At 39.2% G+C, this 23,283-nt stretch overlaps 1 protein-coding gene across 1 annotated transcript; it reads right to left on the bottom strand.

The window, feature by feature from the left end:
* Nucleotides 1-180: 180 nt before the first annotated feature.
* Nucleotides 181-23,111, bottom strand: ift81 (intraflagellar transport 81 homolog). Its single transcript, XM_058389190.1, has 18 exons — nucleotides 22,614-23,111; nucleotides 20,903-21,006; nucleotides 19,305-19,485; nucleotides 18,777-18,866; nucleotides 18,026-18,091; nucleotides 17,791-17,901; nucleotides 17,530-17,614; nucleotides 16,986-17,149; nucleotides 15,399-15,491; nucleotides 14,602-14,745; nucleotides 10,382-10,531; nucleotides 7,960-8,088; nucleotides 7,186-7,275; nucleotides 6,301-6,387; nucleotides 6,121-6,192; nucleotides 5,950-6,035; nucleotides 2,084-2,129; nucleotides 181-1,620 (listed from the first exon to the last, which is right to left on the bottom strand). The coding sequence occupies exons 1-18, from the start codon at nucleotides 22,755-22,757 to the stop codon at nucleotides 1,438-1,440; spliced, it is 2,025 nt and encodes a 674-aa protein (XP_058245173.1). The 5' UTR covers nucleotides 22,758-23,111; the 3' UTR covers nucleotides 181-1,437.
* Between the last annotated feature and the right edge of the window lie 172 nt (nucleotides 23,112-23,283).

The raw sequence follows: 23,283 nt of genomic DNA, 5'->3' as shown, positions 1-23,283 counted from the left end.
TACTTTAGTATAGTATTGGGTGATATCTCTGGTTATACCACAACTGTCTCTAAACCCCCAGGTGTTATAGAAGGAGTAAAAAATGCTATGCGTAATGATAATTCAACTCTGGTATGCTTTATTCCTTAGTTTTATATTAACTCCCTCATTCTAACATGTAATCGTTGATTGTTCTGGGACAATCTGCATAATCTAATCCTAATCTAACAATAAAGAGATTAAAACTATGTTATGTAACAAAGAATAATGTATACTCATTGATATGGTGATGCTTTCGGTAGATATTATATTTGATATTTATGTAAATAGTCTCTGGTGTCAGCTCTTTCGAGTGGCCAGTATGCTTTCTGCCATGTTAAAGTTTTCAGAACAGAAGACTTTGTACATTCCAATTTCTCAAAAAAAGAGAAGCACTTTTAATATCTGCTAGAATGTAAGTAAGACCAGGCATCATCTTGTCTCATGAACATTCCACTATACTCATTCTAACTATATGTGTATTGGTTTTAAAATATGATGTGTTATGATTTCTCAAAAAATTGTAGAGTACTGGTTGGTAAATTGCTATGGTGTAAGAGGAATAAAACATTTCAGGAAGTGCAGGTATAAGAAAATCATCCATTTCACATCAGGACACATCACACTACAGCATTGTGGGATATCTTCCGATATATTCATATGCATAAGTTTCATTTCTTACTTTTAATGACAGAAGAATAGTAGCTTTAATGCTTAAAAATTTGTGTTAATTTGGTTGAGTGCAGATATAAAAGAAGCTCATGTAACACTTAACAATTTATTTTATTATCAATAGCTCTTGCTATATTACGCAAAAGTGCGAGACTCATTCATGTGCACTAACAGGGGAGGAGTTGTAGACGTAGCTCTGCTGATTACCTCTGCCCCTCGGTGACGGAAAACAAAAGAAGGACCGGCCGAATTCCTAAATTGGACAGCTCTTCTGTCCAAGGTCATGACTGCTGCTTCCAAAAATAACCGTATGCAGGCGTGTTCAAAGTGTAACACTTTGTTCGCTGTTATCTTCCAACACATGGATTGTAGCACTATTCTTAAAGACGCGTCAAAATGGAGATGAGGGACTTGTTTGAATTTTTGAAACCCCTTATCCATGGAACACCTCTGCGAACACGTGTTCTCTCTCTCAGAGTGCTTCACTGGTTATCTCCACAAAAAATCTCCCAACTCCAGGTACTTATGTCCAAAGAAGGAGATTTTTCTCCGTTTTGAAAAGCAAGACCAAAATGTACCGTGTACTGTACTGATGGGGAGAAAAAAGAAGGGAAGCTTTTAGCAGCAAAGTCATTATTGTTCTCTGTAAGCTCTGAACACACATTGCTTTATCAAAGCAGAATAGTATTCCAATGAATGGTTCAAATAAAAAAAGATCTAGAAACGTTAATGGGCTGTGTGGATTAGTTAGAGAATCAGACGGTCCTCTCCACTCTCCTGGATCACCTGACCGATGGACGCCTGGCTCTGGGCTCGCAGGTTGCACTGCTTCTTACACTCTAGCAGCTGTTCCAGATCCTTCCACATGCGCACCTGCTTCATGTTGGGCCCATGGCTCTCCTTCACCTGCTTCTGCTCCTCACGGAGCTTCTGTTAGTGCGCAGAGGAAAACGATAGCATTGTTAGCATGCCTCTAAATGACCTTTCAACCTATTTTATTGAGAAATGTTTCTCCCATGTTTCTTTCTCCTTCCATTTCTCCTGTCTTGCTCACCATGTAATCCTGCTTTCTTGAATCACTCACTAAATAACTGCTAATAAAAATAATAGAAATGAATCAAAGAAATATACCATTACATATATGTCTGTCATGTCAGGAGGTCCTTCTTAATGCCGTTCATCACTGCCATATAATTCACATGCTTCTGTGTAACTGAAGCATGATGCAGCATTACAGGAATATAGCAGAGGCCATGCCCCTGCTGTCACCTATCATCAACTTGCTTTAAGCACACAAGACTGGGTAAGAGTGTGTGTGGGTGTGCGTGGGATGGTGGTTGGGGTTACGAGGCTACAGGATTTGACAGACAATTTGAGAAGCCAAAAGATTTACCTTGCCCAAAGATTCCTGCTCTGCAATGTTCTTGATATACTGCTCCCTGTAAAGTAGAGCAGTTCCAATGTGTTTAGTCTCCTTTATTATCTGTGTTAATTCATTTTCTATAACAGCAGTTCTGGAAAAAGTTCTAACAATAGGATTTAGTGGTGTTCTGGATTCATGTTGAGGGCTGTGTGGTGTATTTTATTTGAGTTGAGGACTGTGTGGTGTATTTTATTTGAGTTGTGGATTGGGTGGTGTACAGTAATACCTCACACATCTGCAAGGTTATGTTCCAAGATCCATCATGAATGACAAGGTTTTGCGGATGTTTGGTGGAGCCACTAAATATGCTAATATTGTACTGTAAATGCTTATTTGTACCCTAAAAATGACCCCATATTTATTTCATTTAAAAATTAGCTTCATACTGTACCCTTGAAAAAGAAATAAATGTTTGACGTAAAAATAGAGTAAAGCATTGCCTGTATAAAAACCAAGAAAAAAATCACAAAGATCACTTATTCACGGAATATACCAGAGCACAAGAGGCGGGGAGATGAACTGCAACATCACGCATACAAAGCATTGTAGCTACCATCCAATCAGCTTTCTTGAACCTTCCAGCCAATAGCATGTCGTAATGGCTGTACTGTATGAACGTGATGTGATATCATTAAAATAACATTTATATTTTATTTATCTTGAAATTTTGTTGATTTTATTTTAATATTTATATTACTAAATTAATAAACAATTTTTAAAAAATAATTTCACATTAAAAAGCATGAAAATGTATAAATGGCCACGAAATTAACCATAAACACTTTTGCAGGATTTTGTGAGGATTTCTCGGGTCTGCGGAAAATTCACAGATGCAAATTAGTTAGGTTCCAATGAAAATTTCACGGTTCAGTGAAGTCGCGAATTGTGAGACATGGATCTGCGAGGTATTACTGTATTTTATTGTATTGATTGGGCGGTCTTCTGTATTCATGTTGAGAATTGGGTGGTGTATTTTATTTGAGTTGAGGATTGGGTGATGTATTTTATTTGAGTTGAGGATTGGGTGGTGTATTTTATTTGAGTTGTGGATTGGACGGTGTTCTGTATTCATGTTGAGGATTGGGTGGTGTATTTTATTTGAGTTGTGGATTGGACGGTGTTCTGTATTCATGTTGAGGATTGGGTGGTGTATTTTATTTGAGTTGAGGATTGGGTGGTGTATTTTATTTGAGTTGTGGATTGGGCGGTGTATTTTATTTGAGTTGTGGATTGGGCGGTGTTCTGTATTCATGTTGAGGATTGGGCGGTGTATTTTATTTGAGTTGTGGATTGGGCGGTGTTCTGTATTCATGTTGAGGATTGGGTGGTGTATTTTATTTGAGTTGAGGATTGGGTGATGTATTTTATTTGAGTTGAGGATTGGGTGGTGTATTTTATTTGAGTTGTGGATTGGACGGTGTTCTGTATTCATGTTGTGGATTGGGTGGTGTATTTTATTTGAGTTGAGGATTGGGCGGTGTTCTGTATTCATGTTGAGGATTGGGTGGTGTATTTTATTTGAGTTGTGGATTGGACAGTGTTCTGTATTCATGTTGAGGATTGGGTGGTGTATTTTATTTGAGTTGTGGATTGGGCGGTGTGCTGTATTCATGTTGAGGATTGGGTGGTGTATTTTATTTGAGTTGAGGATTGGGTGGTGTATTTTATTTGAGTTGAGGATTGGGTGGTGTATTTTATTTGAGTTGAGGATTGGGCGGTGTATTTTATTTGAGTTGTGGATTGGACGGTGTTCTGTATTCATGTTGTGGATTGGGTGGTGTATTTTATTTGAGTTGAGGATTGGGCGGTGTTCTGTATTCATGTTGAGGATTGGGTGGTGTATTTTATTTGAGTTGTGGATTGGGTGGTGTATTTTATTTGAGTTGTGGATTGGGCGGTGTGCTGTATTCATGTTGAGGATTGGGTGGTGTATTTTATTTGAGTTGAGGATTGGGTGGTGTATTTTATTTGAGTTGTGGATTGGGTGGTGTATTTTATTTGAGTTGTGGATTGGGCGGTGTTCTGTATTCATGTTGAGGATTGGGTGGTGTATTTTATTTGAGTTGTGGATTGGGCGGTGTTCTGTATTCATGTTGAGGATTGGGTGGTGTATTTTATTTGAGTTGAGGATTGGGCGGTGTATTTTATTTGAGTTGAGGATTGGGCGGTGTATTTTATTTGAGTTGTGGATTGGACGGTGTTCTGTATTCATGTTGAGGATTGGGTGGTGTATTTTATTTGAGTTGTGGATTGGGCGGTGTTCTGTATTCATGTTGAGGATTGGGTGGTGTATTTTATTTGAGTTGTGGATTGGGCGGTGTGCTGTATTCATGTTGAGGATTGGGTGGTGTATTTTATTTGAGTTGTGGATTGGGCGGTGTTCTGTATTCATGTTGAGGATTGGGTGGTGTATTTTATTTGAGTTGAGGATTGGGTGGTGTATTTTATTTGAGTTGAGGATTGGGCGGTGTTCTGTATTCATGTTGAGGATTGGGTGGTGTATTTTATTTGAGTTGTGGATTGGACGGTGTTCTGTATTCATGTTGAGGATTGGGTGGTGTATTTTATTTGAGTTGAGGATTGGGCGGTGTATTTTATTTGAGTTGAGGATTGGGTGGTGTATTTTATTTGAGTTGTGGATTGGACGGTGTTCTGTATTCATGTTGAGGATTGGGTGGTGTATTTTATTTGAGTTGTGGATTGGGCGGTGTTCTGTATTCATGTTGAGGATTGGGTGGTGTATTTTATTTGAGTTGTGGATTGGGCGGTGTGCTGTATTCATGTTGAGGATTGGGTGGTGTATTTTATTTGAGTTGTGGATTGGGCGGTGTTCTGTATTCATGTTGAGGACTGGGTGGTGTATTTTATTTGAGTTGTGGATTGGGCGGTGTTCTGTATTCATGTTGAGGATTGGGTGGTGTATTTTATTTGAGTTGTGGATTGGGCGGTGTTCTGTATTCATGTTGAGGATTGGGTGGTGTATTTTATTTGAGTTGAGGATTGGGTGGTGTATTTTATTTGAGTTGTGGATTGGGCGGTGTATTTTATTTGAGTTGAGGATTGGGCGGTGTATTTTATTTGAGTTGTGGATTGGGCGGTGTTCTGTATTCATGTTGAGGATTGGGTGGTGTATTTTATTTGAGTTGAGGATTGGGTGGTGTATTTTATTTGAGTTGAGGATTGGGTGGTGTATTTTATTTGAGTTGAGGATTGGGTGGTGTATTAGTGATGTGCTGTGTTATAGTTGTGGATTAGATGGTGGGTGGATGGTGAAGTTAGTGTCAATTAACATATCAGAAAACTAGAGTGCTAATAAAGTATTTTATGCAGAGTGATGCAAACCAACACTGGTGCATTCTTCATGCTGTAAGATAAAACTCTGGCTTTGAACAAAATGGTTCCTAAAACTCAGATATAACAAAAAGGCCAAGATAAGAGACAATTTATTGCAATTCATGTGAGATATACCTTAACATCTGAACCTCCCACAGAATCTGATTCTAGGCCACTCTTTTGGTGCCGAACTCATACCTTAGGGGTTAATGAATTCTTCAAAGAAAATACACTTCTATATGAAAAGACCTCTATTGTCCTCTAATGACTGCCCGACTGAAGTAATGAAGAAACCAAGAATAGGACACAGTAGTGGAGCACCTCTAAGCATCACTAAAATGAGAGACACAGAAAACTGTCCCACATTTCCATGTTATGAAGAGCGAGGGCATATGGGGAACGTATTGCTTAAAATAAGCTCAGACGGAGCTGCTTTGTTCGTGTCCACGTTCAGAGAATTTACATATGAATGAGCAGGTGTGAACAGTGAAGCATCTGGATACCTAATGGACTTTTTCCGTGTCTGAGGGTCTGAGGACACATAGATCTTCATTTCATCCGCTGCCCGCTGCATTTGAATCTCAGTGATCTGCGAATGGATGGAGAGGCGTACTAAAGTAAGAAAACAGTAGATTTCAGGGGCTGTGTTTTTTTTTTTTGAGGATGGATCATACCTCTCTCATACAGTTGATTTGGTGATAGAGGTTTTCTCCTTGTGATGTCTCCTCTCTCAGGGTCCTGACCTCCTAGACACATAGCACATTTAAAGACTTTACTAAAACAGCTCCTATTTACAAAAGACTCCATTCTGCATGTACAAAGGCTTTGTGTGAGAATACTATAGGCCACTATACCTGCTCCAGTTTGGATCTGTTGCTTTCCAATCCAGCAGAGCAAGTGTCATACAGACCTTTTTTCTCTTCATATTCCTGAGAAAGCTCCTGGTTTAGATAAACAGAATTTTTTTTTTTTTTACAGTTAATTCCAATACGGCTAATCTTTTGGTCTTGAGGAAACTCAATATGCATAAGACAAGCATGAATAATTGGTGTTAAGTAAATGACATCTACATGCACTTCATACATTATTATATTGTATTATTCAGCACACTTGGACACGTATTGTAGTACAATCTTGATAGTTCTTTGGTCAGATCAGCTGTTTTCTTTTTATTCTATATATATATTTAGTTTTTCCAGGTCCATTAAGATGTCTAGGAAAGATGTGCTGCTTATCAAATTGAATGATTATATATGACGTATAGAAATTAAATTAAGTAAAATATAAACTTTAATGATGTTTCATCAGTGATTGCTAATCATGGTACTGTTGATGATAGAGCAGTGGGCAGTGGCTAAGTGGTTAATCAAACATTCAAATTTCAGGCTGGCCAATGACCCACTTCCGGACCCTTCAAGCAAGATTTTTACTTGTAAGAAATATTGTAAAGATGCATCTGCCGGATAAATAAAAGTGGTAAATAAAAAGCAATGCATCTCTGATCCTTCTCAAGTTCTACTGCTTTGCAGAGGTTGCTATAGTGATGTGACTGGCTTTTCAAATGCCTGAGCAGCAGCCTGTGGTGCAGCTAAACTACACTTGCTTAATCTTGTTTTCATAATAACTTTGCTGAATGTTTAATTCAACACCTACATATTATATCTGTTTCATTTTACATTATGTTCCCAGGGGCAGTATGTGTTGTACAATCCCCTGTAGTTTCGTTCTAGTTCCCACACCTGGCACTCCTGGCGAAGTGGCCTCAGCTCCTTTATTAATGGAGAGAGAGCCGTCTTCTTCTCTGATATTGCTGAATTGATCTTCTTCACCTGAAACGACACAAATGACCACAGTTAAGTGCTATATCAAACTTTCTTCATTCTAGTTCTCGAAACCTCCTGTACTGGACAGTTTGCATTTTTCACTTAACTGGCCCACTTCATTATGAATTTATACCATAGTGCTGTTGAATTCCCAAATCTGATGGTGTTGATGAATTTTCTATGACAGTAGCACTAAAAATAGTTAGTTGTAAGATGTTTATTTTAATGCTCTCATGCTGTTTCTTATACATTTTATAGTAACTCCTTCAGATGTACAAAGAACAAATGCAGCTGTAAAATACATATGATGTATTGTTATCCAAAATGTCATATTAACGTGTCATTTTCAGATCCGCTGTTTCCTCATGTGCAACTGGAGCCTTTTGTGCAACTTCAAGTCCCAATATTGCCTTACAGCAGTTGCTTTCTTCTAGTTTCTGTAGCAACCCAAAGCAAGCGGAGTGCCAGGGCAGTTACAGATCTCACTGGGGGCAGCAGCATTGTCCCATAAGCCCACAGCGCTCATTAATGAACAAAAACATGAAGCCAAAGAACACCACACAAACTGATGCAATACACAGCATACGTGACAATGTCAAGCTTTTTAAAATTTCTACCCTCGATGGAATATATGGGGAAATATAAGAATAACAGAAACATCTCCGATGAGCCTTCTTATTATCTGCTCACCATCTCAGACATGTTGTCCAACCTGCGCCCCTTCAGCTCATCCAATTCACTTTTGATAGCAGAGACTCTCTCCAGTTCCTCCTGTGTCTCGCTGAAGCCCGAGATCCCTCTCTGAGCCTCCAGGGATTGCTGGAAAAAAAAAAGATGGCTACATTAGAGTCTAGATCCGATGTCTCCTGAGAAGAGTCATTTGAGTCTCATTTGCAGGTATAATCAGTGCTCATGCACTACGAAGAAAAGGTATGATGCTACTGAAAGCCTGGAAACACAATAAGCCTCTGAGGGTGTTAAGCACTCTGTGAAGAGTCATGTCTACACGGTCAGAGCTCACCTCACTAGACAGAGCCTTCACACTACACTAACAGATACTGTTTATAATATGGGCCTGGATTATACTGATATATTTATGTTAAAACTATTTTTCAGTAACTGCACATCCCCAAGAGTTTTATTGATTATATAAAGCAGTAAATTCTCAATGCTAAGAAAAATATTTACTTATTGCAAATACTGCATGCAATCCACTTATAGTTACATTTAATGTTACAAATCATGACAGTGATAAGAGCAAAATTGGCCATGCTCTTTAGGTGGGACAGATAGTATACACTTTCCCTGTCAATCAATCACAGTGCCACTACCCAATCATGGGCAGTTCATGTATGTGGAAGAGGGTAGATAGTGATTTTTTTCTATGAGCGTTCTTTGATACAGCAAGCTTTAAAACAATATGGGTTGGCTAGCTTCACATAGCTCCCAGACACGTGCCTGTTGTATGACAGGGGAAAGCTTGGTCGGAATTAGAAGGAGATCTGAAATAATTGTGGGGGAAGAACATGTGTGATCAGACCTACAATGTTTCTTTGTCCTGAAAAAGATTGAGCTTCATAAAATGTTTAAAACAACCATATAATAAGAATTTCAGATTTCAACCATTACACTACAACAAACAAAATGATAAGGACAGACATGAGAGAATGCCTTATCAATTTAGTGTCCTGAAATCATAAGCTGCGATTGTAAAGAATAAGCACAACAACTGATCATAAGTCAAACAGTAAGCAGGGTTTCTGTTCTTGTCTCAGAAATTACAGCAGTGGTAATCCTACATACACGACCACACTATGTGGGTTCGTAAAGGTCAGAGACCCTGGGAACTTAAAGATGTATATCTGTCAGCACAACTCCTCGTTAGAGCCTACATATAGTTAGCCTGGCGACCTGCTGCTCCACATACACAGCACCCACAGCTTTCAACAGCTACTAAGCAAACACAACTCATAACAAGTACTTTGTGCCACAGTGTTATGATTTTGTATCAATGCTGTGTGTACATGCGTGTGAATGAAGATATTGTTGGTGGTCTATGTACGACAGTAAGTTAGGGATCGTGTGTGTTGGTCACATTTATGGATGGCTTTCTTAGAGAGAGAGAGAGACAGAGAGAGAGAGAGAGAGAGAAAGAGAAAGAGAGAACGAGAAACAGAAGGACAGCTGCCACAAGGGGGGTCTAGGCTCGCACAACCACCACAAAACTCTCTCTCTTGCCTAAGAACAGCCTCGCACGTAGCCAGAGAGCAAATGCTGCTCACAAATAGCTCGGGCTCAAACCTCCTGCGTCAAAAGGGCTATCAGCAGGTCCATGGCTGGGAGGGTTCAAAGGTGTGAAGTCATTTCCAGGAAGGTGCTGTAACTTCATGTGAACGCAATGAAATCTGAATGGGGATGGATGCTTGATCAGGACAGGGTCAGGGACAGAGCGTTGGACTGAGACATCAGACGAAAGAATCATGATTTGCTGAATGTAGTTAGATGAAATATAGTTGAAACAAGCAACAGATCTCATTTATCAGTGAGTGCTGGGGATTATGTGTAGTGATGGCTCAGTGGATTCTTTTCTATTGACTGAGCAGTCATGAGTTTGAATCCTAAAGCTGTCCTTATAGGACTGATGTCTAAACTCACTTACAGTGTAATGGAAAGTATGTAAAGAGCAACACACTCCGGACCATGCTGTTAGTTTTTCTATATTGTCCTATATTGACTTCCATTTCAGTTGACTTACTGAAAAAGAGATTTCCCTTCTTTTTCAGTATAGAAAAGTTTCTCTTTCTTGATTCTCTATCACACATATAGCAGGAAAAAGAGGCCGTAACCTTCCTCCAACCTTGAGCTGTTTAGATTAAAATCGTCACCTACTATGAATAATTTGAACAAAATTGCAAAATTTACATAAATGAATATATGGAAATACGCGGGATTTCCATATAGAAGATAAGAGGAAAAGGAAGAGATGGGAATAAAGGAAAGGTTAGGACAGAGCTGATTTCAAACAAAGCGAAATCAAACAGTGTGAGTTAACTGGCACAATGTGAAGATATAATTGAAGAGCACATAGCAACAAGGAGGGCCATTTTAATACCAGGTGCTGTTGTGTAGCAGTGTGGCGCTGGCGAAGGACCTCCTCCGTCCTCTGTAGAATGCCAAACTCAGTCTTCAGCTCTGCCATCTCCTGACGCTTCTTCTTATAAACGATGTTCTTGCCACGCATCTTGGCAACGTACTTCTTAAACTGTGAACAACACAGAGATAACAAGCAACAAATCAAAAACCATGAGGGACACTCCGGATCAAGTTTGGATGTGGAAAGCACATGCAAAAATAAATAACTGACAGGTCATATCAGAGTATGTAAAAGTGCTATGCTAGATCTATAGTGAGCAGGGAGCTGAGAGGAAGATTCCAACAGGAATAAACATCAGGCTTGCACACAGGTTCCTATCTGAGGGTCTTTGCATGCATCATTCATGCACAAGTGACTAAACCACAATTCATGCACAAAGGATTAATCAAACGCTGCTGAATTCTCTAATCTGATTTGCCAGAAAAAGTTAATTCAAATTCTTTAATAGTTTAATATTAATAAAATTGTTGTATTATAATAACTATAGTAAAAATGATTTACACTGCAATCTAAGGCCAATAATTAACAGATGTGCAAACATCTTATTATTCACCTATGGAAGTTTATGTACTAAACCTTTTTATATGGAAATGTTTCTATAACATTTATGGAAGGAGTCTCCAGCGTCAGCGATTTGTAACAGTTAGTATTGTTTCCACCACAGCAATGTCTTCAAAACAGAGACCTTTGCTTGCTCTGGACTATGAAAAAATTTATTTTTTTATTTTCATTTTTTGTCTTTTACATGTTCTGAGGATGTTCAGCAATATTAATTGTAACTATAATAGTTTTAAAAAAAAGCAATAATAATTAATAATAATAATAATAATAATAAAATAATGTCTGAATGAAATCCTACTTGTGTTGGTATTGGGATACTTTTTTCAGGGGATGCTTTTTTATATTATTTGTTAAAAAGACGATTTTGGCAGTGGAGCGGTGTCCCTCAGGGATGTCTTCTCGGTCCATAACAAAAGTAACTTGAGCCTGCAGGCACGTGGCCAGGGGTGTAAAGATCCTTCGTCATCTGGCAGTTCCTGCAAAAGGACATTGCTTGGACCGCCCTGCTGTCACTACAGCCAGCAGCTATAAATGTAGAAAGCAACCTCAGAAATCACAGTGTGTCGTGTGTCACTCAGGGAATGTGGCGCTTGTGTGTCAGAGTTTACCCTTTGTGTATTTCGGGACATCAAGGGCAGACAAGGTTGGGGGGATTATAGGCAACAATTGTGCTGGGTAGCGTTCCCTTGTTTTCTCTCATTACAAATTGCCGTCAAGTGACAGTGGCTAAATTAGCCACCACATGCGTTGGCAATCGTCACAGTGAAATGGAAATAAAATGCAGAGGCATTGGGGGGCAAATAAATCATTGTTAGTAACTGTTGCATTTACATTGACTGCACAAAGAGAAGGTAGGTTGTGCAGTGGATCTTACTTTTTAAGGCCTGACGTGAAAAATAGAGAAAAATCAGATAAGCATGTCCCCGTGACACAAGATACTGCTGTAACTGAATCAGTAATAGAAGCTGTTAGCATTTGGCAAAGATGATCTTTAATCATGTTATCAGTCTGGTGCCAGTCAAAAGTTTCACCACCATATATTTTAACATGGTTAAACGTTAACATTTTCTAAAATGTATAAAAGGATGAAAACTATGTAAAGTATTGCTTTGCCTTCTTTCTTATCTTGATTGCCCAGCATGTTTATAAGCAACTACTAGACAAGTAGTAAGATGGGTAGATTAGAAAATGCCGTTAGTGCCTGATGTACTGCTGATGTAGATCACTACGAGCTGTTTAAATATAGCAAGGGGTTGATGATAAAGGAGGATGACATGGCAGCTGGAAAAAGAAAATCAACAGGATTTCCCAGTGCTGCAATTTAAGAATATTTCAATCGCCCAAAATTGCTGTGTGATATGTTGATCGTATCTTTCATGAAAACAGAATAAGGTTTTAGGGTACACATCTTAACCTGAGAATAGCCTGTTGAATAGGTAGATCAACTCTGTTCATAGTTCAATAGTTAAAAATTAGATAAATAATGTTATTAGTTAAATAATTCCCCCCATTTTGGGCATCTGCCAATTCCTACTCACCATCTATTTTTATTAAAGAGCTGCTCATGCTACGTCATAGGGAAATACACTAGGCAAAAAGCACAAAAGCATCTGCCCTCTTCCACATACATTAGCTCCCAGACAGTCTAGTGCCAGTGCGATTGACAGGGCCAAAATGGACAATTATGTGGCATTGTTAATATTTCATTGCTTTCTCTTTTTAATTTCAAACAAATAAATGAATGCAATGTTAAAAGACCTTGATGGCCACTTCGGCGTTTTCCTTTATTTAATTACAATTCTCCATCTTATTGTTTTGCCTGCAATGTGATAAAACATAATCCTTTGATGGCAGTATGTTTCTGCTCTTTGTCATCAAATGTAAATTTTACTATTTCATCTCCAAAAGACCATGAATGAACTATGGATTATACAGATTACAACTTTATATAAAAAGCTAATTCAATTTAAACTAAGCTTAAGACCTAAAGCAAAGCAGACCTCCTTATCTTTTTTTGACTTATTACAAGTTTGCAGGTTTTAAAAGAGAGAGAGAGAGAGAGAGAGAGAGAGAGCAGAGCACACACATTCACACACGTGGATTTTGGGATATGGACCAGCTGCTGTTTGAAAGGCTTGCTCTATTTACACGGATCTATTAAATGTCGGTTTCATTACAACAGCTATGAACCCCTTGTGCCCCTCTCTCTCCATTTTTAAATCGGTGCAGTGCCATTGTGTGACCATACAAGGGCATAATCCATCCCAGAGCTCCGTCTTAAACATCCTCCACACCCGTACAAGCACACACCGACATACACCATGTACTTTCATGGACATTTGCATTACTTTGTGGTCCATTTTGGGCTTATTTCTCAAAAGCTGCATTTTTGATGGTGATAAAACACGAGTTGTTGATGAGCAAAAAAACTGTCCAGAATTCTATGGGTAAACACACACAGGAGTTCTTTGTTCACTTTTCTGTTTGACTTCTTTTTTTTGTTCCTTCCTAATTAGTGTTCCTTCCTGTTTCCCACTATCTTGTTTCATTATCAATGGCTGGTGTACTGTTGCGGCCGTTCACAGTTGGAAGAGCCACATACAGAAGCGAGCCTTATCAAACAGGGACGATACGACTGAAGCAAGTGGAAAGACATGGTGGGGGCTATTTTAGCCTCTGTGCCTCTCTATCTCCTCTGCCTCCCATCTCACTGCACAAGGGCATCTGGAATCTACCAACCACCCAGACAGACGGACGGACGGACAGACAGACCAACAGTGTGGGAGGATACAGACAGAGAGCAGAGACAGGAACATTAACACCACAATGCTATTTAGGATGATGTGCAGATTCCTGATGAGGGACATACAGTACAGACATGTATTAGTTTAATGAGAGGAGACTAAAATTTCAATTTTAAAGCAGAGAGAACAGAGTACACAGAAGATCAATGTGCAAGCAGTAGCATTATTCTACCAAGTAACATTTAGACTCAACGTAGTCCAGTTTAGAAGAACATTTACCCATGTATCCACTCTAGACCTTATGGCTTCTTCCTTTTAGCATACTTTTTTAGTTTACAAGTCCACACTCCAAAAATGTACATTTCAATACTACTATCACATTTACATTTCACTTTCCATACTAATTAATTGCGTTCGCAAAAATATCGCTGAATAACAACAGCAAATATGGCACATTAAAACTCAAAAAACTAAATCTAAATGTATGATTAAGACTTGTGAATAAAAAAAAAAAACACTGAGAAAATGTACTAAAATGTATTAAACACTAAAATAAAGGGAACTGTGTGCAAAAACATTCATAGTGCACGGTGTGTATGAGTAGCTTTATTGTACAGAATAACAGGGAATAAAAAGTGAGACTATTACTTTTTGAGTTATTTACTTTCTTTAACACATAGCTGTCTAGAACTGAAAAACTCTAGCATCATTGTTATGTGCATAATTACACACCCTTTGCAGCAGTACTTTGGAGCCTAATTTGTAGCGACTATCTTGTATGTACATGTTAGTCCTTGTATGTACAAGTTACTGTACTGAATGGTGAAGTGGGGTAAACCTGTGATAGTTTTAGTGTGTGTAGCTGTGCTGTACCTCGTCTGAGCGGATGATCTCGACTCCTCCCTGTCCAACAGCCTGACTCTTAGCGTTAAGCTCTCTTGTGATGGCGTTCATCTCCTCCCTGGACTCCTGAAGCTCCTCTGCCTTCGCCTCCTTCTTACGCGCGATGATGGAGGCCTAACAAACATTTTTACATTTTTAAAGGTTTCCAATGATGTGCCACCATGCAGGGTCTATCAAAAACTCAATCAGATCTGCTGTACTATCTATTGAATAAAAGAGAAGGCAACATTTTGATTTTGAAAACATGATGCAAATATTATGCAATGATGATAAACATCTGGCTATTTACAAGATGAAACAATCACAGACATCAGTCATTCTTTCAGGTTCAAAGCTGTGTCTTAATAGATACAGGAGAAGGGAGGGATGCAACTTGCAAAACTGACACTCTTACGTTTACTCCTGGTAGACACTTTATTAAGAACACCTCTTCCCCTGCTAATGCATGCAATTATTCAATAATATAAAATAACCAATGATGTGGCGGCAGTCGTTGTTAAGAGTAGCCAGATGAGAATAAGCTGACAGATGACAACCCATATTAAACCTTGAAGAGGATGGGATACATTGCAGCCAAGCCTACATTAGATTCTACTCCAGCCAGCCAACAGTAATCTTGGGTCTAAAGTAGTTAACCGAAATTGAAACAAATCGTTTGGTGAATCTGATGAATCTTGATTTATTCAAAAAATATGCAGATGGCAATCTAAGAATTAGGCCTCAGTAAAAATGGCTCCAAGTAATGGGACAGACAAAAACACTCCTACCTGCTGTCTATAAAGAGTGAGATTATCATCCATTGGGTCAGTCCTGGTCATCTTCTTCTCCATCGCCTGGTTCATCTGATTTAGCTCTTTAATCTGGTCAGCAGGAGAAACAAAAATAACTGTCTAGGGTTCATAAAAATAAAAAATAAAAATCATAAAAAAACAAAAATAGCAGAACACAAGCAGGAAGTTAAATGATCTGGAGAACATTAGGGAATGAAAAATAGGATGCTGTGCAGCTAATAATCATGGATAATTATGTACATTTGCAAGCTCAGTTTTACGAAATAACTTTTTAATGCAGCAGCAATTTCTTCTTTACTGCAAATGTAGATGATCATCCATGCAGAAATGGTTTGTATTTGTAATTTGCTTCTTTAGTTTGAATTAGAGATACAAGGCTAATAAATCAAACAAGAAAGAAAGCGTGATTGGAATTACGGCTGCCACAACTGTCAGCGCCCTAATGTTAAAGACAATTAATTAGGCCAATGTGATTAATGAATTTAACACTGCTGTGGTATAAATGTGTAGAAATGTATATAAACTTACACTATATTGGCAAAAGTTTTGGGACACCCCTCCAAATAGTTGAATTCAGGTGTTGTTTTTCAGGGGTTGGGGTTGGCCCCTTAGTTCCAGTGAAAGGAACTCTTAATGCTTCAGCAGACCAAGACATTTTGGACAATTTCATGCTCCCAACTTTGTTGGAACAGTTTGGGGATGACCGCTTCCTGTTCCAACATGACTGCACACCAGTGCACAATTGGTGCACTGTGCACAGTTTGGTGTGGAGGAACTTGCCAGAGCCCTAACCTCAACCCGATAGAACACCTTTGGGATGAATTAGAGCGGAGACTGTGAGCCAGACCTTCTCGTCCAACATCAGTGCCTGACCTCACAAATGCACTTCTAGTGGAATGGTCAAAAATTCCCATAAACACACTCCTAAACCTCATGGAAAGTCTTCCCAGAAGAGCTGAAGCTGTTATAGCTGCAAAGGGCGGGCCAACTCCATATTACATTCATGTGCATGTAAAGGCAGACGTCCCAATTTTGGCCTGGCTCACAGTCTCCGCTCTAATTCATCCCAAAGGTGTTCTATCGGGTTGAGGTCAGGACTCTGTGCAGGCCAGTGAAGTTCCTCACCATCAAACTCTCTCATCCATGTCTTTATGGACCTTGCTTTGTGCACTGGTGTGCAGTCATGTTGGAAGGGGCATATATATAAACTACATTATTTTCATCAAGCCTAACAAACATTTTATATTTTTATGCTGAGAAAGAGTGTCCCCTTTTTAACAGAAAGTCATATGAATCTGGAAATTTAGATTACTTAACAAATTAGTGTGTGATGAGTTATTCATGCAGTGTTATATTGGAGGTTATAAGCTTCAATTACTGGTTACAACATTAGGTTAATATTAACAGTGTACAGTTCAAGGAGAAAAAATGTAATTAAATGTGACTACATTTGAGCTAAAGAGGAAAACGAGAAAGATTCTCATTTGTCAAACTACTCCAGGTGAAAGGTGTTGTGCTGAGATTAGAACTAAGACCCGGATAAAACAAGCACTGCAGAGTGACCTTCTCTTCCAGCTCATCAAGCTCGGCATGGCCCATGGCCGGCTCGGACGCCACCTTCTGCAGGTAGCGCACTTTGCTTCGGATGCGCTCCAACTCTTTGGGCAGCTTGTCTGATGCCATGTAGGAGTTGAACTTAATCTCCTCCTCCAGTCTCTTCACCAGGCCTGCAATAGAGAAGCCTTTTGGCACTACGCTCTCACAGCACACTCCCACATGACACACTATATATGCAGTGCAGACAGTTCATTTGCAAAATAACACCTGCTAATTTTAGAGAAAAAATGAACACAGACAAAAAAAAACTGCGGCAAAAAATAAATGTCATCTAAAGTTTTCTGTTAAAAATCTAGTGATCTGGAAAATTACAATGCACACCGTAGTTCAGACACGTGCTGGAATATGAGTGATGCCTATAAAAGACATCATGTGAAGCCTTCATATGATTAAATAGGGTCTGTTTAGTGGGCCGCCGGGGCAGATGACGTCTATTTGACCTCTGTTATGGTCCGTCAGGACACAGAGACTTTTTCCATGGTCTACTCACTCTCAGGCTTGGCATCTGCTGCTGCCTGTCGCAAGTCTTTCAGCTGGAGCTGACACCTCTGCCTTCTCTGTTCAGCCTGGAACAGCTGAAATGCACAACCACACATTCTGCATGTGGAACACACTTCAGAAACGGATTCTTAGCTAGGAAAGAAGCAACTATTGGTCTATATATATCTAATGTTTCACATGAAGCACTGAATAACAAAGCTTACATATATATATATATTTTTTTAATTATTAGAAAGAACACAGGATGTACCTGGTTCTTTTGCTCTTGTTTCTGATGAGCCAGAGATTCCTCTCTTTCCTTTTCCACCCGAAGCTGGCTGGCCACTTCTAGCATGCGCTGATGGTTAGACACAGACTCCACCTTGTGGACAAATGAAGTAATACACACTCTGTAAGGTTGAACACATTTGTCTACAATGCAAAAAAAAAATTTTTATTCTTCATGAGACAAACATTGTACTATTGAAGCCAAAGGCTTTTCTTACCCGCTTTCTCAGACGTTCCACTCTTTTAATCAGCTGATCCTTCTCTTCCTCCATAGCTGAAATGTCCTGCAGTAACAAATTCCATCCATGATTTTTAAAAACATACAACTTACTTGGTTTAAAAAAATAGCTTTTTTTATTATATGGATTAAATGAATGGCTTCATGACAGACAGTGTTACATCGATTTATATTGAAACAATTTCCATGTTTTACTATTATAGTTACAAGAAGTTGCAGTAGGAATTTTTATTCTTAAAAAACTTTTAAGAGTTTTTTTTTTTATTCTTTTTACTCTTTAGAGCCAAGAAAACAAAATAAAATTTGCTTTATTTTAACATTTTGTCTTTGAGCAGGCATAACATTATGACCAAATATTGTACTGATCCCGCTTTCACTGCCAAAACAACCCTGACTCGTCATGCACATTCTATCAGAACCAGCATTAACTTCTTCGGTAATTTGAGCAACAGTAGCTCGTCTGTTGGATCAGATCACACGAGCCACTCCCCACATGCATCAGTGAGCCTTGGCTGCCCATGACCCTATCGCCGGTTCACCACTGTTCCTTCCTTGGACCAATTTTGATAGATACTGACCACTGCAGACCAGGAACACCCCACAAGAGCTGCAGTTTTGGAGATGCTCTGATCCAGTGGTCTAGCCATCACAATTTGGCCCTTCGTCAAACTTGCTCAAATCCTTACGCTTGTCCATGTATGTAAGTGTAAAAGAGTAAATGATCCTCTTACTCGTCGAATCTCAGCTGCAGAAAGTCCAAAGTTCCTTAGCTGTTCACACTCCTTATGGTAATTCTTGAATCCCTCTACCAACTCTTCATACTATAGGAATAATACATCACAAAAGAATCACATACAGTTCTAAATGTATAAAATGTCACAAAAAGTGCAGTATGCTGCATAAAGGAGAGAAAATGAAGAAAATATTCTGTTCAGTCGCATGAATACTGCTGCGTTTATGAGCTGAACTGAATCACAATTAAACTGTAAGAATTAACACTGATGTTATTTATTACACAAAATTTAACCATGTTTATCATTTCCTCTTTTCGCCAAACGTGCATAAAACCAAAGCCTGTTACAAAACTCGCCACCGCATTGATATCAGATTCAGTTGTAATAATGTTATAAAAAAAAGTTATAACCCAATTTCCAATTACGCTGCACTGAAAATAGCATAACGATGTCCTATTTTTAAAATGTAATACAAGCTGTTTCAGTGAAAACATTGTGTCCATCGACTCCAAAATGAGCACAGACCTGGTGGTAGACTTCTGAGATGACCTCATCAGCAAGGAACTCGGTGGGCACGTCTAGCTTGACGAGAAAGCGAGCCAGATAGGCCCTCTTCTTCAGCTCAGGAACTCTCTGCAGCAGCCAGTGCAGGATGGGGTGCACCACCGGCTTACTGCCCGTCACCAGACCCTGCCGAAAACTGCTCCTGGAAAACAGAGAGGAGCAGAAACTCGGGTTTAGTGATAAGGGAAGCAGGAACATCCATATTTACATTTACAATGCACTGTTTAGCATTTTAGAGGTATGAATCTTTTACTATGCTATGTTCTGTTAGCATTTCTTTAAAACATAATGAGATGGTATTATAGGAAAATAATCAGTGATGAGGTGGTGTGATGCAGCATGAGATGAAGTGGAGATATTGTTACCACAGTGATTAGTTATTAATAACAGCAAAGTGTTTAACACCCCTTCTACCACACAAATTAAAAAAAAATCAGTGCTGTTAATTTAGTCATTTACACTGAACAGACCACCTGCCTAATATTGTGTTGGTCCACCTTTTGCTGCCAAAACAGCCCTGCTCCATGATGCACTGTGTATCCTGACACCTTTCTATCAGAACCAGCATTAACTTCTTCAGCAATTTGAGCAACAGTAGCTCGTCTGTTGGATAGGATCACACGGGCCAGCCTTCACTCCCCACGTGCATCAGTTAGCCTTGGCCGCCCATGACCCTGTCACCGGTTCACCACTGTTCATTCCTTGGACCACTTTTGATAGATACTGACCACTGCAGACCGGGAACACCCCACAAGAGCTGCAGTTTTGGAGATGTTCTGATACTTACAGGACTTGGAGGATACTTTTTATAGATACTGACCACTGCAGACCAGGAACACCCCACAAGAGCTGCAGTTCTGGAGATGCTCTGATCCAGTGGTCTAGCCATCACAATTTGGTCCTTGTAAATCCTTACACTTGTCCATTTTTCCTCCTTCTAACACATCAACTTTGAGGACAAAATGTTCACTTGCTGCCTAATATATCCCACCCACTATCAGGTACCATGATGAGGAGATCATCAGTTTTATTCACTTCACCTGTCACTGCTCATAAAGTTATGGCTGATCAGTGTATAAAAGAATCACCTGTCATACTTTATTTATTTATAGCTACATTTAATGTAAATCTCCTTCTTCCAGAAGACTTTCCTGGGTCTTCAAAGAACCTGGCACAACCTGACACAGAGCACTGATACTACTTCCTCCAATGAGACCCCTTCGAAAAATGCTAAATGAAAGTCTTCTCGTACAAAACGCCATTTCAACCATTACATGTTTTTCTCTATTATGTCTAAGGGGAGTATCTGCCAGTCAAGTCCCTGTTTAAGTTGTAACTACAGAAATGATAACATTTTAAAATGAGCGAATTAAAATAAAACATGAGCTTTGCCTTTCAGAGTAGCAGTAAAAGAAAAGAATTAAGACCTTCTGACTAATCAGATCAGAAAATTCTGCCCTGTGATACTGATAAATGTTGATCCCTTGCCACATTAACAGCCATTCTGCTTTACTTACATTAAAACTTATACATTAACTAACACATTACATTCAACTTACACATCAGAGAAGCCTCCAGCTGGTTTGTATTTCAACATCCCCAACAGAGTGAACATCCTTTTCACCGTCTGCTCAGGCATTTCTTCTCGGATATCAAGGGCTTGCTGAAATATAAGACAATAAATATTATATATAATAAATAGAAAACTGTTAACATGTAGACCATATCATACTTTTATGTGCTTAAAAAAATCTGTAGTGAAGGGGTCCATGGGTCCGGTATTGTATTTATTTTCTTACAATTAAAGGAGAGTGAAAAGTTCGACATTACATGCTGTAAATATATATTTATATATTGTTTTTTATAACTTGTTGGGGTGGTACAGAAGATAGCAATCACACCACCTAAGAGCACCAGGGTCTTGAGCTTGGGTTGCTGTCTATGTGATGTTTTTCACGTTCAAAGGAAAGAGTAACATTGTATGGGAATGTGTGCTCTTTGTACTGGTGTCCCATCTCATGCCCATGCTGGATCCCATTTTGCCTACTTATACTACACTCCTATGATTTATTTTTCTATATTTCATCTACACCGATCAGACATAACATTATGACAACCTGCCTAATATTGTGTTGGTCCCCTTTTTGCTGCAAGATCAGCCCTGACCCGTCTCAGCATGGACTCCACTAGATCCCTGCAGGTGTGCTGTGGTATCTGGCGCCAAGATGTTAGCAGCAGATCTTGTAAGTTGAGAGGTGGAGCCTCCATGAGTGCCACCTCCCAAATGAGAAGACTTAAAGGATACTTTTGATAGGTACTGACCACTGCAGACCGGGAACACCCCACAAGAGATGCAGTTTTGGAGATGCTCTGATCCAGTTGTCTAGCCATCACAATTTGGCCCTTCGTCAAACTCGCTCAAATCCTTACGCTTGTCCATGTTTCCTGCTTCTAACACATCGACTTTGAGGACAAAATGTTCACTTGCTGCCTAATATATCCCACCCACTAACAGGTGCCATGATGAGGAGATCATCAGTGTTATTCACTTCACCTCTCACTGCTCATAATGTTATGCCTGATCGGTGTACACCTCTCTTAAATGTGCTCCTCCTTCCTACCATCACAAAACCTCTCTTCCCTCACGCAAGGAGCTTTTGTAAACAGAAAATTACCCAAAGATACAACCACAATGTGAAAATCAATCAGGGAAAAAAAGAGCATCTGGTTACATTTGGGACACTTCAATTCCAAACTTGCAATCTATGTAGTATGGATAGTAAGTGAACTGGGACACAGCAACAGTGGTCCAAGGATAGACTCCACTAGGATCCACTACCATCCAGAGAGGGGGGAAATCTGTCAGTGAAGATTAAGGAATAGTCTCGGATTCCTGGTGAAGAAATAAGTCATATTTTTTTCCTGCATCATGGGTATAACTGCATGTCTAAAGAAGGAACTCCAGTCGTTCTGGTGATGATGTCTATCTTCGTACCTGTGCTCAAATAATACAGTAAATTATAACTGGGTGAAATAATCAGTTATGCATGAGATGCTCATAATTGGACTGAACAGTCAGATATAAACCTAAGTGAACTTTTAATAGTAAAATGGGACTGCCTAGATATATTCAACACATAAAGAACATCTGCAACAATTTATACTGACCTGGGATGATTTTCAGAATGCACAGCGTTATCAGGAATGACATTAGATCATACTCTTGATAGATTAAGCATCTAAGCCCATGAATCTGAAGCAGTTTTTTACCTTTGAGTCAATTTCAGCCAAAACATCATTGAGGACCTGCAGAAGCTGCATCGGCTCGAGAGAGTCAAAAGTGATTAAATTAAAGTTCTTCTTGAATGGCTCTCGGTTCAGCTGCTCCACGATGAACTTCAGCTGTTCACTCATTTTTTATTTATTTTTTTATCTTTTATTTATTTTATACAAAAACCCGTTCCCACCAAAACAAATCCCTTTAGTCTACCTGCTAACCCGTTAGCTTGTTAACAAACACAACTGTCGCGAGGCAACGGCGCTATTCCTCTAACGGCTAAAAAAAAGGGGAGTTAACATATGTGTTGTATTTGTCAGTAATTTTATAGCAATTTTTAAAATATTTAGATACAAGTTCAGTTATTTCACGAAGTTGATATTCCAGCTGTTATCTAAAAAAATATATATATATCCTGCAGCGTTTATCTTAGAAAACTGCCTAGAAACCGAAAAACTGTTGCTGGTTGCCAACAGGAAGTTCTCCTCATCCACAAGAAATCTCGCTTTGGGATGATTTCCAATTTGTGCCTTGTTACACATAAACGCGCCCTACGTAGGGTAAGAAATGATAGCTTTTAGACCAAATGTAGTGAACTTTGTTTCCAACCGAAATCCATTTGGGATACAACCGTGCTTGCTGTCAAAATAAAAGCATGACGCG

This window comes from Hemibagrus wyckioides, linkage group LG05, assembly GCF_019097595.1.
Source record: "Hemibagrus wyckioides isolate EC202008001 linkage group LG05, SWU_Hwy_1.0, whole genome shotgun sequence".
NCBI lineage: Eukaryota > Metazoa > Chordata > Actinopteri > Siluriformes > Bagridae > Hemibagrus > Hemibagrus wyckioides.
Note: the sequence above shows the minus strand (reverse complement) of the source record. Positions and strands in the feature narration are given on the sequence as shown.

Coding starts and splice junctions, on each gene's coding strand:
- ift81 (XM_058389190.1), bottom strand. CDS start 22,757: ATGAGTGAACAGCTGAAGTTCATCGTGGAGCAGCTGAACCGAGAGCCA. Junction 15,492..16,985: donor TTGATGAGCTGGAAGAGAAG/GTCACTCTGCAG, acceptor CCTGCTGACCAG/ATTAAAGAGCTAAATCAGAT. Junction 7,276..7,959: donor TGGACAACATGTCTGAGATG/GTGAGCAGATAA, acceptor GTGTCGTTTCAG/GTGAAGAAGATCAATTCAGC.